Source organism: Cervus elaphus, chromosome 1 (assembly GCF_910594005.1).
Source record: "Cervus elaphus chromosome 1, mCerEla1.1, whole genome shotgun sequence".
NCBI lineage: Eukaryota > Metazoa > Chordata > Mammalia > Artiodactyla > Cervidae > Cervus > Cervus elaphus.
In genome coordinates, this window is record NC_057815.1 from 63211522 (window position 1) to 63226657 (window position 15136).

At 37.1% G+C, this 15136-nt stretch overlaps 1 protein-coding gene across 1 annotated transcript; it reads left to right on the forward strand.

Annotated features, from left to right (window-relative positions):
• The first annotated feature begins 587 nt into the window (after positions 1–587).
• LOC122699359 (olfactory receptor 51V1) lies at positions 588–1541 on the forward strand. Its single transcript, XM_043911230.1, has one exon. It carries the CDS (start codon positions 597–599, stop codon positions 1539–1541), a length of 945 nt encoding a protein of 314 aa, XP_043767165.1. The 5' UTR covers positions 588–596.
• Positions 1542–15136: the final 13595 nt, after the last annotated feature.

The following is a 15136-nucleotide window of genomic DNA, read 5'->3' on the forward strand; positions in this document are numbered from 1 at the left end:
CTTGGCTTATCACTAAGGTTGAAAAACTAATTGCTGGCTATGTCAGTGGGAGAAAACAGGAACATTTTCACTAAGTACTGTTTGGAGGAAAATATGCTTGGAAACAACACAGATGGAAAAGTATGGGTGCAGAGTGACTACTTAAATGGATTTTGGAAACTTAAAGGTCAAATAGTGCTCTTCATTCTAAATGCTTTATGAGTTGGAAGGAGGAAACTAAGCATTCTTTTGAGAATCTTCTCTCTCAATTTTATAGGTACACCATCTCACCAGCATCCCTGGGAAAATGTCCCAGGCAACATATCCTTCCCAAAAATTAGTTTCCTGCTCCAGTCTGTTCATCATTACAGGTGTCTTCTAAGGTATCTCTGCCAGTGGATGGATAATGACACTTAAATGACATTAGGAGAGCACCATTCTCTTCCAGCCAACAGATAATATGCCTCTAAAGGACAGAGTTGCTTGACTACATTATGTAAAGTTAGTTAACTTTTAGCATAATTTTGTTGACTTAGAAATTCTACCTCATCTGAAATCAGAGCATTCTCTTTGAAAAATACTTTCTTGCTGCCTAAAAAAATTATCTCAGATCCAGAATGATAGCTTTAGTAAGCCCTAACATGAACTCCTCCTCCTTCCTTCTTACTGGATTTTCTGGTCTGGAGCAGCAATATCCTTGGATCTCTGTTCCCTTCTCCACCATTTATGCTGTTGTTCTTTTGGGTAACTGCCTGGTGCTCTATGTAATCTGGACAGAACCTAGCCTGCACCAACCCATGTTCTACTTCCTGGCCATGCTGGCCATCACTGATTTGTGCATGGGACTGTCCACAGTGAACACAGTGCAGGGGATCCTGTTGGGGTTGATTCAAGAGATCAGCCTGGATTCCTGCATTACCCAGGCCTATTTCATCCACGGTCTGTCCTTCATGGAATCCTCTGTTCTCCTGACTATGGCCTTTGACCGGTACATTGCAATTTGCAATCCATTGCATTATTCCTCCATCCTAACTAATTCCAGAATTACCAAAATCAGGCTCACCATTTTAGGTAGGAGTTTCTTCTTTATTACACCCCCTATCATCCGTTTGAAATACTTCTGCTACTGCCGTCCCCACATCCTCTCTCACTCATTCTGCCTGCACCAAGACCTTCTCCGCCTAGCCTGCTCAGACGTTCGATTCAACAGCTACTATGCCCTGATGCTGGTTATTTGCACACTATTGTTGGATGCTGTACTTATCCTCTTCTCCTATGTCCTGATTCTTAAGTCAGTGCTGGCAATCGCTTCTCGGGAGGAACAGCGTAAGTCATTTCAGACATGCATCTCCCACATTTGTGCTGTCCTGGTATTCTACATTCCTATCATTAGCCTTACAATGGTGCACCGATTTGGCAAGCATCTCTCCCCAGTAGTCCACGTCCTTATGGGCAACATCTACATCCTTTTTCCACCTTTGATGAACCCTATCATCTACAGTGTCAAGATCCAACAGATTCGTAGCAGAATCCTCAGACTCTTTTCTCTAAAAATATGCTGAGCTATTCCAGTGTTCAAAAAACAAAATAGCAGTTATAAAAATAAACAAGCTAATATCAATACAAAAATACACTTTGTTGGAATTAAGACTTTAGCCCTGAACCCATGATCCTTGATTTTAAAACACACTTTAAATGTAGAGAATCACCTCAAACAAGTCCCATTCTAGCCCATGTCTTGGAAGTCAGCTGTTTTTAGGGATGGAGGTGGGAGATTCTATCTGAAGCATTCCATGGATTCCTTCTAAATTTGTGTAAACAAGACAGACATAGGTAATGCCATAATTGTGACCGTATTAAAAAATGTATAAACCTATTTAACATGCCCAGAATAGCTTTTTGAGCAGTTTTTTTGCACAGAAACAAAGTAAGATTTAAATACTTGGTCTTTTAGTTTCAAAAGTGGGTAACTTGAAGCATTTTCGATTATCTGAGATTCAGTTACTTAATCTTTAAAATGGGGAAGATACCCAACTGACAGAAATTTTGTGATGATTGTCTGGGCCAGATTTGTCCACTAGTGTTTTTCATAGTGAATAGAGGGGGAGGAGATGGAAGCAGTGACAGATTTTCTTTTCTTGGGGTCTAAAATTACTGCAGATGGTGACAGCAGTAATTAGAAGACACCATGAAATTAGACACCATGAAATTAGAAGATGATTGCTTCTTGGCAGGAAAGCTATGACAAATGTAGACAGTGTGTTGAAAAGCAAGGACATCACTTTGCCAACAAAGATCCGTATAGTCAAGGCTATGGTCTTTCCGGTAGCCATGTACGGTTGTGAGAACTGGACCATAAAGAAGGCAGAGTGCCAAAGAATTGATACTTTCAGACTGTGATGCTGGAGAAGACTCTTGAGAGACCCTTGGCATGCAAGGGGATCAAACCAATCAACCTTGAAGGAAATCAACCCTGAATACTCTTTGGAAGGACTGATGCTGAAGCTCCAATAATTTGACTACCTGCTTCAAGCTGTTGACTCATTGGAAAATACCCTGATGCTGGAAAAGACTGAAGGCAGGAGGAGAAGAGGGCAACAGAGGATGAGATGGTTGGATGACGTCACCGATAAAATGGACATGAACTTGGGCCAACTCTGGGAGATGGCAAAGGACAGGGAAGTCTGGCATACTACAGTTTATAGGGCAGTGAAGGGCCAGACATGACTTGGTGACTGAACAACAACAATAATTTTTCTAAAATGATAAAGATGTTCTCTAAAATAGAGTAGTAAGTACCAACGTAGATTGCTTGCTGCATATGGCTACTGAACACTTGAAATGTAGGTAGTACAACTGTGCAACTACATTTTCAACTCTGTTTTATTGTGGTTAATGTGCTTAATCGCTTAGTTGTGTCTGACTGTGCAACCCTTAGGACTGTAGCCCACTGGGCTCCTCAGTCCATGGAATTCTCCAGTCAAGAATACTGGAATTGTGTTGCCATTCCCTGCTCCAGGAAATCTTCCTGACCCACGGATTGAATTCATGTTTCTTGTGTCTCCTGGGTTGCAGGTGGGTCTTTACCTGCTGAGCCATTGGAGAAGCCCCATTTTATTGTGTTTTATATACATGTAAATGTTAAAAGGCCATTACATTGGACAATGCAGTGGCTACTGCATTAAACAGTGTAGATCTAGAATGTAAAGAGGGCATATAACAAAATATGACTTTGGATTTAACTTTTACAGAATCTAATTTAAATTGCTATATTTTATATAACACTTGTTATTTTTATATGCAGACTTAGTTGTTACATTTTATATGTAGAATTCACTGCCTTTGGGCTAGAAGCCAATTTATTTTGAATCTTTTAAATCTAAAGAGGTGAATGTGAAACTGTCTGTTTACCACTGATTCTGAGTTCAAATGTAAATTAACACAGATTCCCTTCTAAAGAATTTAGTTATGTTTTCAAAAGAAGGAACACAAGAGTCACTTAGATATCTGTGCAGGGACAAAGAGGACAATCAGTTAAATAATTCTATAATCTCTTAGGAGGGATCAATAGAGCCATTATTCCATAGAATCTAGAAATCCAGCTTCCAAGGACTAAAAAACCTGTCATCTATGAATTAAGCAGTCCCTGGGGCTGTTGTCAGTCTGGTGGCCTGAAGAGACAATGAGAAATAATGACCTTTTAGGAGTTGACCTGACTTTATTATAAAGCCTAAAAGGTATAATCCAGCTTGGGTAAGAAATACTTCTAAAACAGTCACAGTAAGTTTATAAAAACATAGGTTCTCCTATTTTTTCCTTTTGTTATAGGTAGACTGCCATGTCATTGCACTGCTATTGCTGCTGTTAAGTCACTTCAGTCGTGTCCGACTCTGTGAGACCCCATCCCTGGGATTCTCCAGGCAAGAACACTGGAGTGGGTTGCCATTTTCTTCGCTAATGCATAAAAGTGAAAAGTGAAAGTTAAGTCGCTCAGCCATGTCTGACTCTTCGTGACCCCATGGACTGCAACCTACAAGGCTCCTCCATCCATGGGATTTTCCAGGCAAGAGTACTGGAGTGGGGTGCCATTGCCTTCTCCGATGTCATTGCACACTGCTCCCTAAAATGAAATCATAACAAATAATGAGAAAACTAAAAGAGCTGGGGTGTGGTGGCAGAAGTAGGGTGCAGGAAATTAGAAAGTCTTGGCTCAGCTGGTATTCATTTAGCTCTCATATCAAAAAGTTAAGGTCCAGAATGGGAGAGATCAGTGATTCTTACAAATGACAGAACATGGCCATGGATTAGAACTGTGATTTTAGTAAAAAAATAATCTGCTATAACAAATTCATAATCAGATACTCACTGTATACTATACCTCCTAATTTTCCTAAAATGATCTTGTTAAATATACAAAGGATTTTCTACAGGAGGCTATGTTTCTGTTCCCTGGGATTTTTGTGACAATTATTTGAAAAAGGAAGAATCTGATAGAGTAATAAATAGAGACTTCCAGAGGAGGAAAATGAAATTGCATCATTTTCTAGAATGTTTCTGATAAACACTTTAAAAATACTACCAATTCAGCCAAGAGCTCTTTTACAGTGGAAATTTATATCTTAAAAACTTTTCTACCAAAAGTGCGGTTTCTAATCCTGTAACCTCAGCACCATTGGGGAACTCATAAGAAATGTGGAATCTTGGGCTCTAGTCTTCCTACTGAATCAGAATCTGTATGAGTACTTGCTTTTGCCTATTAAAATATGACTTTATTTGATGAGTTTGGATATATATCATACACCAGTGACACTATCACCACAGTCAGGGTAATAGACATGCCTGTCACCTCCAAAAGTTTCTTTGTGTCTTTTGTGTATGTTTATTTGTTCATTTTGTTATAAGAATACAACATGAGATTTACCTTCTTAGGCATAAAACACGATGTTGTAAAACTGTAAACATTAAATATGTGCAGTCTTTGTATAGCAACTGTACCTTGATAAAACTGTAAAAAATGGATTTATTTAAATTTTAGTTATGTCTCAACTTTACCCAGAATCTATAATGACTTTATTATTTTCTTAGGGAAATGCCCTCTGGTTCTTCTGATATGCTGTCTTCCTCTTTGCAGTGAGTCAATAAACCTCATTATGTCAGATTACAGTTTGTTTCTGGTGTTTATGCATCTTCATATGTCATATCAAGTCATGTTTTGTTCAGTCTTTAAGTTTTATGTATTTATTTCTACCAAATACCATAACAATTATTTTCCATGTTATATGAACACACTGCTATAAATTTGAAAAACTACTAATCAAATACATTTTATATGCTGCATTACTTTTTTTTTATTTTTTAAATTTTTTTATTTATTTATTTTTTCAGTGGGTTTTGTCATACATTGATATGAATCAGCCATAGATATATGCTGCATTACTTAATGGATGCATTTTTTTTAGCTGTAATCTTCATTCTCCACCTATTACCATGTCAGCCTATCTTATCTTGCTACTGAAAAACAGCCACCAATGTATTTCATTACATCTTTCTCCCCTGATAACTTTGCCTCATTCAAATATGAATACTCAAGGAAAGACAAGTGAAGTGAAAGTCACTCAGTCATGTCTGACTACTTGTGACCACATGGACTATATAGTCCATGGAATTCTTCAGGCCAGAATACTGGAATGGGTAGCTGTTCCCTCTCCAGGGGATCTTTCCAACCCAGGGATCAAACCCAGTTCTGCATTGCAGGCAGATTCTTTACCAACTGAGCCACCAGGGATGCCCTCATTTTGCTTAAAAGTGAGCAGTTATGGAGGATCAAAGGCTCAGACTCTCCTCTATCTGCTTCCTTTGCTTAAGCAAAGGGGAAAAATGGAAAGGAACACTCTCATACAGAGGTGGATATCACCATATTGAACCCTACCATTTTGGATGTGAGGCCACTTGGAAATACAAGCAGGCCCGAGTGTCTTAGAGCCCTGAGTTGCTTGGAACGGGACATGGTTAGTTAGCATCTAGGAGCAGAGTCAGGAAAACTTGCATTCAAGGAAAGACAAATAGTAAATAATTTATGTATGGCATAAATTATTCATACATCCATCTACTTATTATTATATAACTGTTACAAACAAGGATATAGATCAATATTCATTGATTTAGGGATTCAATGATTTCTTAATTGAAATCTATGATTTCTTTTGTGAAAAAATAAGGTGCTAAATAAGACATGTAGTATCTCCCAACTGGGATAACATACTTACATAAAGTTTTCATGTCTCTAAGCACAGACAAAGGGATAAAATGACTCCATCCTGATCACATTGGATATCATCGGAAGGAGGAAAAAAAGATGACTAACATTTGCTTTAAGTATCTTACATTTGATTTGTTATAATGAGCATGTATCACTCTTTTAATTAAACAAAATCTAATAAAACATACTGAATTAAAAAAAGGCAAAATAAAGGATTGAAATTTGTTCTTTTTAATATAAGCAGTTGCACTGGCCCCTATGCTAGTTTGTCTATGTAAAGCCCAAACTTTACAATATATTAGAAAAAGCACAAACCTCTTTAAGCCTTACAGATAGTCCTTGTATATTTTTCCTTAGAACAAGTTACCTAATAACCTTAAGTTCCTTATGGTAGCAAATCTAAGAGATACTACATTAGTGATTCTTCCCAGATAAAGATCCTCACAAAAGTGATTTACAGAGAACAAGTGGACAGAATAGTTGCTGTCACTAACATATTCTTCAATGTGGCAGAACAAATTACTTTGAGAAAAGTTTAAGACTTCAGAATTACTCCTCCCAATCACTGAGAAATGATACATCCTACTAATGAAAAGGAAATAGTTATGCTTTTTTGTCTAATACAATTTCCCAGCAGCATTGTCTTAAGAATGAAAAGAAGGAAAACATCCAGTTATGTCCAAATTAGTGGTCCCAAATAAGGAATCTCTGGGGTTCCTTTCTAACTGTTCTCTTTTTAGGTCCTATAGGAAACTGAAAGCTTAATGAGAATTCTCTCAATTTCTAACTGAGGAATTAGCATTCAGGACTCTATCTTGCCTATCAAACAGCTCCCCAGAGACAGTTTTGATACTCTTAAATGCTAAAACAGATTTAGAGCTAAAATCCCCATCAGTTCAATATCAACATATAGAAAGCTTAAGCTCAACAAATTTCTATCACTATCTTAGTTACAAAATCGTGATATCTTATACGTCCCTTGAAATCCACAGAAGTTTGATACCTGAAGTTTGGCTGCACGACTTGACCCAAAGTGATGGCAAAACCTGATGTGAACTGATGTAAGGATATTTATCATCTTTATTTACCCTGCATAGCTAAATATTCATAGGCTCTTTGAAATAATGTCAATCTATTGAATTATGAAGAAATCATCAAGATCCCAATGATATAATTACCCAACATCAAGAATATGATCTTGTGACTTTTCTAAACTCTGGAAAATTATTTTCCTAAAACACATGTCCCCAAGATTTCAGGTAACAGACTATAGATATCTGTGTGTGAGTGCTCAGTTGCTCATTGTGTCTGACTCTTTGTGACTCCATGGACACGAGCCCACCAGGTTCCTCTGTCCTTGGGATTTTCTAGGCAAGAATATTGGACTGAATTGCCATTTCCTTCTTCAGAGGATCTTCCTGACCCAGGGATCAAACCTGTTTCTCCACGTCTCCTGCATTGCAGGTGAATTCTTTACCACTGAACCACCAGGGAAGCCCCATAGCTATCTATGAGAGATTGAACACACTGAGGGTCATGAATAATGATTCATTCATCTGTGTAGGATATTAGTGGAGATGGATTTTAAACTAGTAAAGGCTCACTGCTATTTTGGGATTATATATCTCTGAAATCATTATTTAACAAAAACGTTTGGTCAAAAATGCATAACTTTTCAGATAAATGGGACAACTAGAGCTATGCATTTCCAAATTTTGGAAATATTAAAATGAGTTATTAGTAGAGCCTATAGCCTCCTCCTCTGGATTATATTCTTTGTTCTTCTGATCACCACCAGATACTCAGATTCAGAGGCCAATTCCTATGGTCACCTAATTCCTCATTGTTCTTCCTCAATCTCTTTTCCTTTAACATGCTTTGGTTCCCTTAACTGGTTTTCCAAGGGCAAGTGGGCAGATAAATACTGTTATTTTTTTACATCCAAACCCTCAAGGAGGAACTATTCTGTTAACCATCATTTATGGTTTCAAAACCTTTGGATGGAAAGTATTTGAAATGCATTTGAAATGAACATTGAGTGTCTGTCCTTCCAAACGGCATTTACACTTGTGTAATAAGATATTATTTTCAAGTACAAGCTGGAATCAAGATTTCTAGGAGAAATATCAATAATCTCACATATGCAGATGACACCACCCTTATGGCAGAAAGTGAAGAACTACAGAGCCTCTTGATGAAAGTGAATGAAGAGAGTGAAAAAGCTGGCTTAAAACTCAACATTCAGAAAACTAAGATCATGGCATATGGTACCATCATCCCATGACAAATAGATGGGGAAACAATGCAAACAGTGAGGGATTTTATTTTGGGGGGCTTCAAAATCACTGCAGATGGTGACTGCAGCCATGAAATCAAAAGATGCTTGTGCCTTGGAAGTAAAGCTATTACCAACCCAGACAGCATCCTAAAAAGCAGAGACATTACTTTGCCTACAAAGGTCCATTTAGTCAAAGCTATGGTTTTTCCAGTAGTCATGTATGGATGTGACAGTTGGACTATAAAGAAAGCTGATGTTCTCCTCTAGGAGTTTTATAGTTTCTGGTCTTACATTTAGATCTTTAATCCATTTTGAGTTTACTTTTGTGTATGGTGTTAGAAAGTGTTCTAGTTTCATTCTTTTACAAGTGGTTGACCAGTTTTCCCAGCACCACTTGTTAAAGAGGTTGTCTTTTTTCCATTGTATATTCTTGCCTCCTTTGTTGAAGATAAGGTGTCCATAGGTTCATGAATTTATCTCTGGGCTTTCTATTCTGTTCCGTTGATCTATATTTCTGTCTTTGTGCCAGTACAATACTGTCTTGATGACTGTGGCTTTGTAGTAGAGTCTGAAGTCAGGCAGGTCGATTCCTCCAGTTCCATTCTTCTTTCTCAAGATTACTTTGGCTATTTGAGGTTTTTTGTATTTCCATACAAATTGTGAAATTATTTGTTCTAGTTCTGTGAAAAATATCATTGGTAGCTTGATAGGGATTGCATTGAATCTATAGATTGCTTTGTGTAGTATAGTCATTTTGACAATATTGATTCTTCCAATCCATGAACACGGTATATTTCTCCATCTGTTTGTGTCCTCTTTGATTTCTTTCATCAGTGTTTTATCGTTTTCTATGTATAGGTCTTTTGTTTCTTTAGGTAGATGTACTCCTAAGTATTTTATTCTTTTTGTTGCAATGGTGAATGGTATTGTTTCCTTAATTTCTCTTTCTGTTTTCTCATTGTTAGTGTATAGGAATGCAAGGGATTTCTGTGTGTTAATTTTATATCCTGCAACTTTACTATATTCGTTGATTAGCACTAGTAATTTTCTGGTAGAGTCTTTAGGGTTTTCTATGTAGAGGATCATGTCATCTGCAAACAGCGAGAGTTTCACTTCTTCTTTTCCTATCTGGATTCCTTTTACTTCTTTTTCTGCTCTGAATGCTGTGGCCAAAACTTCCAACACTATGTTGAATAGTAGTGGTGAGAGTGGGCACTTGTTCCTGATTTTAGGGGAAATGCTTTCAATTTTTCACCATTGAAGGTAATGCTTGCTGTGGGTTTGTCATATATAGCTTTTATTATGTTGAGGTATGTTCCTTCTATTCCTGCTTTCTGGAGAGTTTTAATCATAAATGGATGTTGAATCTTGTCAAAGGCTTTTTCTGCATCTATTGAGATAATCATATAGTTTTTATCTTTCAATTTGTTAATGTGGTGTTTGACTGATTTGCGGATATTAAAGGATCCTCGCATTCCTGGGATAAAGCCCACTTGGTCATGATACATGATCTTTTTAATATTTTGTTGGATTCTGTTTGCTAGAATTTTGTTAAGGATTTTTGCATCTATGTTAACCAGTGATATTGGCCTGTAGTTTCCTTTTTTTGTGGCATCTTGGTCTGGTTTTGGAATTAGGGTGATGGTGGCTTCATAGAATGAGTTTGGAAGTTTACCTTCTTCTGCAATTTTCTGGAAGAGTTTGAGTAAGATAGGTGTTAGCTCTTCTCTCAATTTTTGGTAGAATTCAGCTGTGAAGCCATCTGGTCCTGGGCTTTTGTTTGTTGGAAGATTTCTGATTACAGTCAGGCAAAACACTCTCTGACATAAATCACAGCAAGATCCTCTATGACCCACCTCCCAGAATATTGGAAATAAAAGCAAAAATAAACAAACGGGACCTAATGAAACTTAAAAGCTTTTGCACAACAAAGGAAACTATAAGCAAGGTAAAAAGACAGCCCTCAGATTGGGAGAAAATAATAGCAAATGAAGCAACAGACAAAGGGTTAATCTCAAAAATATACAAGCAGCTCATGCAGCTCAATACCAGAAAGATAAACTACACAATCAAAAAATGGGCCAAAGAACTAAACAGACATTTCTCCAAAGAAGACATACAGATGACTAACAAACACATGAAAACATGCTCAACATCACTCATTATCAGAGAAATGCAAATCAAAACCACAATGAGGTACCATTACTCGCCAGTCAGGATGGCTGCTATCCAAAAGTCTACAAGCAATAAATGCTGGAGAGGGTGTGGAGAAAAGGGAACCCTCTTACACTGTTGGTGGGAATGCAAGCTAGTACAGCCACTATGGAAAACAGTGTGGAGATTTCTTAAAAAACTGGAAATAGAACTGCCATATGACCCAGCAATCCCACTTCTGGGCATACACACCGAGGAAACCAGATCTGAAAGAGACATGTGTACCCCAGTGTTCATCGCAGCACTGTTTATAATGGCCAGGATATGGAAGCAACCTAAATGGCCATCAGCAGAAGAATGCATAAGGAAGCTGTGGTACATATACACCATGGAATATTACTCAGCCATTAAAAAAAATTCATTTGAATCAGTTCTATTGAGATGGATGAAACTGGAGCCCATTATCCAGAGTGAAGTAAGCCAGGCCAATATCACTGGTTAACATAGATGCAAAAATCCTTAACAAAATTCTAGCAAACAGAATCCAACAAAATATTAAAAAGATCATGTATCATGACCAAGTGGGCTTTATCCCAGGAATGCGAGGATCCTTTAATATCCGCAAATCAGTCAAACACCACATTAACAAATTGAAAGATAAAAACTATATGATTATCTCAATAGATGCAGAAAAAGCCTTTGACAAGATTCAACATCCATTTATGATTAAAACTCTCCAGAAAGCAGGAATAGAAGGAACATACCTCAACATAATAAAAGCTATATATGACAAACCCACAGCAAGCATTACCTTCAATGGTGAAAAATTGAAAGCATTTCCCCTAAAATCAGGAACAAGTGCCCACTCTCACCACTACTATTCAACATAGTGTTGGAAGTTTTGGCCACAGCATTCAGAGCAGAAAAAGAAGTAAAAGGAATCCAGATAGGAAAAGAAGAAGTGAAACTCTCGCTGTTTGCAGATGACATGATCCTCTACATAGAAAACCCTAAAGACTCTACCAGAAAATTACTAGTGCTAATCAACGAATATAGTAAAGTTGCAGGATATAAAATTAACACACAGAAATCCCTTGCATTCCTATACACTAACAATGAGAAAACAGAAAGAGAAATTAAGGAAACAATACCATTCACCATTGCAACAAAAAGAATAAAATACTTAGGAGTACATCTACCTAAAGAAACAAAAGACCTATACATAGAAAACGATAAAACACTGATGAAAGAAATCAAAGAGGACACAAACAGATGGAGAAATATACCGTGTTCATGGATTGGAAGAATCAATATTGTCAAAATGGCTATTCTACCTAAAGCAATCTATAGATTCAATGCAATCCCTATCAAGCTACCAATGATATTTTTCACAGAACTAGAACAAATAATTTCACAATTTGTATGGAAATACAAAAAACCTCAAATAGCCAAAGTAATCTTGAGAAAGAAGAATGGAACTGGAGGAATCAACCTGCCTGACTTCAGACTCTACTACAAAGCCACAGTCATCAAGACAGTATTGTACTGGCACAAAGACAGAAATATAGATCAACGGAACAGAATAGAAAGCCCAGAGATAAATTCATGAACCTATGGACACCTTATCTTCAACAAAGGAGGCAAGAATATACAATGGAAAAAAGACAACCTCTTTAACAAGTGGTGCTGGGAAAACTGGTCAACCACTTGTAAAAGAATGAAACTAGAACACTTTCTAACACCATACACAAAAGTAAACTCAAAATGGATTAAAGATCTAAATGTAAGACCAGAAACTATAAAACTCCTAGAGGAGAACATCAGCTTTCTTTATAGTCCAACTGTCACATCCATACATGACTACTGGAAAAACCATAGCTTTGACTAAATGGACCTTTGTAGGCAAAGTAATGTCTCTGCTTTTTAGGATGCTGTCTGGGTTGGTAATAGCTTTTCTTCCAAGGCACAAGCATCTTTTGATTTCATGGCTGCAGTCATCATCTGAGTGATGCTTTTGAACTGTGGTGTTAGAGAAGACTCTTGAGAGACCCTTGGACTGCAAGGAATGCAAACTAGTCAATCCTAAAGGAAATCAGCCCTGAATTTTCATTGGAATGATGGATGCTGAACCTAAAACTCCAATACTTTTGCCGCCTGATGCAGAGAACTGACTCATTGGAAAAGACCCTGATGCTGGGAAAGGTTGAAGGCGGGAGGAGAAGGAGACAACAGAAGATGAGATGGTTGGATAGCATCACCGACTCAATGGACAGGCGTTTGAGTAAGCCCTAGGAGTTGGTGTTGGACAGGGAAGCCTGTCTTGCTGCAGTCCATTGAGTCTCAAAGAGCTGGACACAACTGAGTGACTGAACTGAATGACTGAATATGATATAGCCTCTCTTAGCCAGTGAGCACAAAATGTCTGGGTAACTGATTCAGGTACTAGCTTAGCATTGATTGTCCAATCAAAGTCAGCTAATGGTCAGGCATCATATCTATAGGAAAGTTACACTTATATAGGTAAAAAAATGTTTCCTGGGAGTCCTTGCTAAGTATCAGTATATAATGGCTATTTGGAAAGATCCACTTGAAGAAGGTAATGAGAAAACGTCTTCCTCCACAAATATCTTCCATATGCATGGAGTCAGTTTTGATTCCCATCTATCAAGGAATTTGTTGTCACCTCTTCTCTCCTCCATCTGGATCCCTCAAAGGATGAAAGGGATCTCTGCAATAGCTGAATAGTATTTCTCGACCTGTGATGCTGGCAGATTCCCTGTGACGCTGACAAATCATACCATGTGACCAATGAAAGAGGGGCGAAGCCAAAGAGCCTTCAATTTTCAAGGTAAATAAGATGACAAAATCCAATTTTAAATGCCTTCTCAAAAGTGTATAGTTCTTCAATATGTGGCATTGACAACTCAAATTTTCAGATGACTCCGTGGAGACAAGATATCATTGCTGTGGTCTGAGTCTCTGATACATAAAGGAAACTTGGATATTTAGCAGTATGTTTTAACTAGGGTGCCCAAGAGTTCTCACCAGAGCAAAAGCCACACAAAGTGTAAAGGGAGAGAAAATAAGCATGTTTCTCCCTGAGGGTTATATACCAGAGCCAGCTCCAAACTATCTCTGTGAGAGGAGTTAAATTCAGTCCCCCGGGGGTGATGATCTTGGGTCTGAGAGATATTTAGAAGGAGATATAAATAGACAGTTCCAGATTTCCTAATTAGGTTTGGGGCAACTCAACTAGTTAAATATCTTCAGAAGCTTAGAAAGCATAGGTAAGTAAACTGAGTAATGTTCAGTGAAAACATGTAGAAAAAGATAGCAGCGAAGAAAATGTCAGGAAACTGCAGAAACAGCTCATTCTTTCCAGAACTTAAATATCTTGCATTTCTTTCAACTCTGACCTATGAAGTATTAGACATTAATTGCATGTGACCTGCAATTGCAGTTTCTTTGTGTTTTTTCATTAAATGGGCACTCTGCAAAGAGCAGAAATAATTCTTTTTTCTTTTAAAATCTGTTGATGTCATTTTTCTTTGATATGAAGATTTGAATGTTGTGTTTAGAAGTTTAAGCTTATATTCTAAAAGTTAAAAACAAGGTTCAGTAGTTAAACAAGCTTAGTAATTAAATATAATGTGTATATATGCACGTGCATGTAAATATATGCATGGATTTTCCCATAGAATTTAGTGAATATATGTAATATATGTCAGGTTCTGGGCTAGGCAAATTAATAAACTGAGAGACTATAACTGCCTTCTATACGTAACAAAGATGTTGCATCACCGATGGAACAAGAATAAGACTCCATTTCTTTCTCTTTTTTTTTTTTTTCTTTTTTTTTATAAGACTCCATGTCTAAGCCCAGGTGTTCATGACTATGCTGAACTACCTTCACCTTATAAAAGTAAAATGCCAGATTTGGAGTGAAAATTACCAGTTGAGACCACATGTCTAGTAAAAGAAAATATGTCATGGACTTTCTGGATACCTTAAGTCAGTTCAGTAGCTGTTTAGTGGATCATAAGACTGAAGTCTAGAAAATTAAGATTCTTCAAAGTGACAATTGTCTTGGTCTTAATGATGATAATTTTGCATGTGCCCTAGTTTCATATTTTGAGGATAAAAATATATCTGAGTTATATATCAACCACCATAAAATACTAACTACAGAATTAATTTACATTTTTAAAATTGAAGTATAGTTAATTTACAATGCTTATTTTTAAGTGGACTGTGAAGTGATTCAGTTTTATATGCATAACATATACATTTCATATTCTTTTCCATCATAGGTTATTACAAGATATTGAATATAGTTCCCTGTCCTACACAGTAGGTCTTTTTGGTTTACCTATTTTATATATAGTATTCTGTGTATGTTATTCCCAAACTACTAATTTATCCCTTCATTCCCCTTAGGTAATCATAAATTTTCTCTGTCTGTGATT

Excerpts from the sequence above, each read along its gene's own strand:
- LOC122699359 (XM_043911230.1), top strand. The coding sequence starts at position 597 with ATGATAGCTTTAGTAAGCCCTAACATGAACTCCTCCTCCTTCCTTCTT.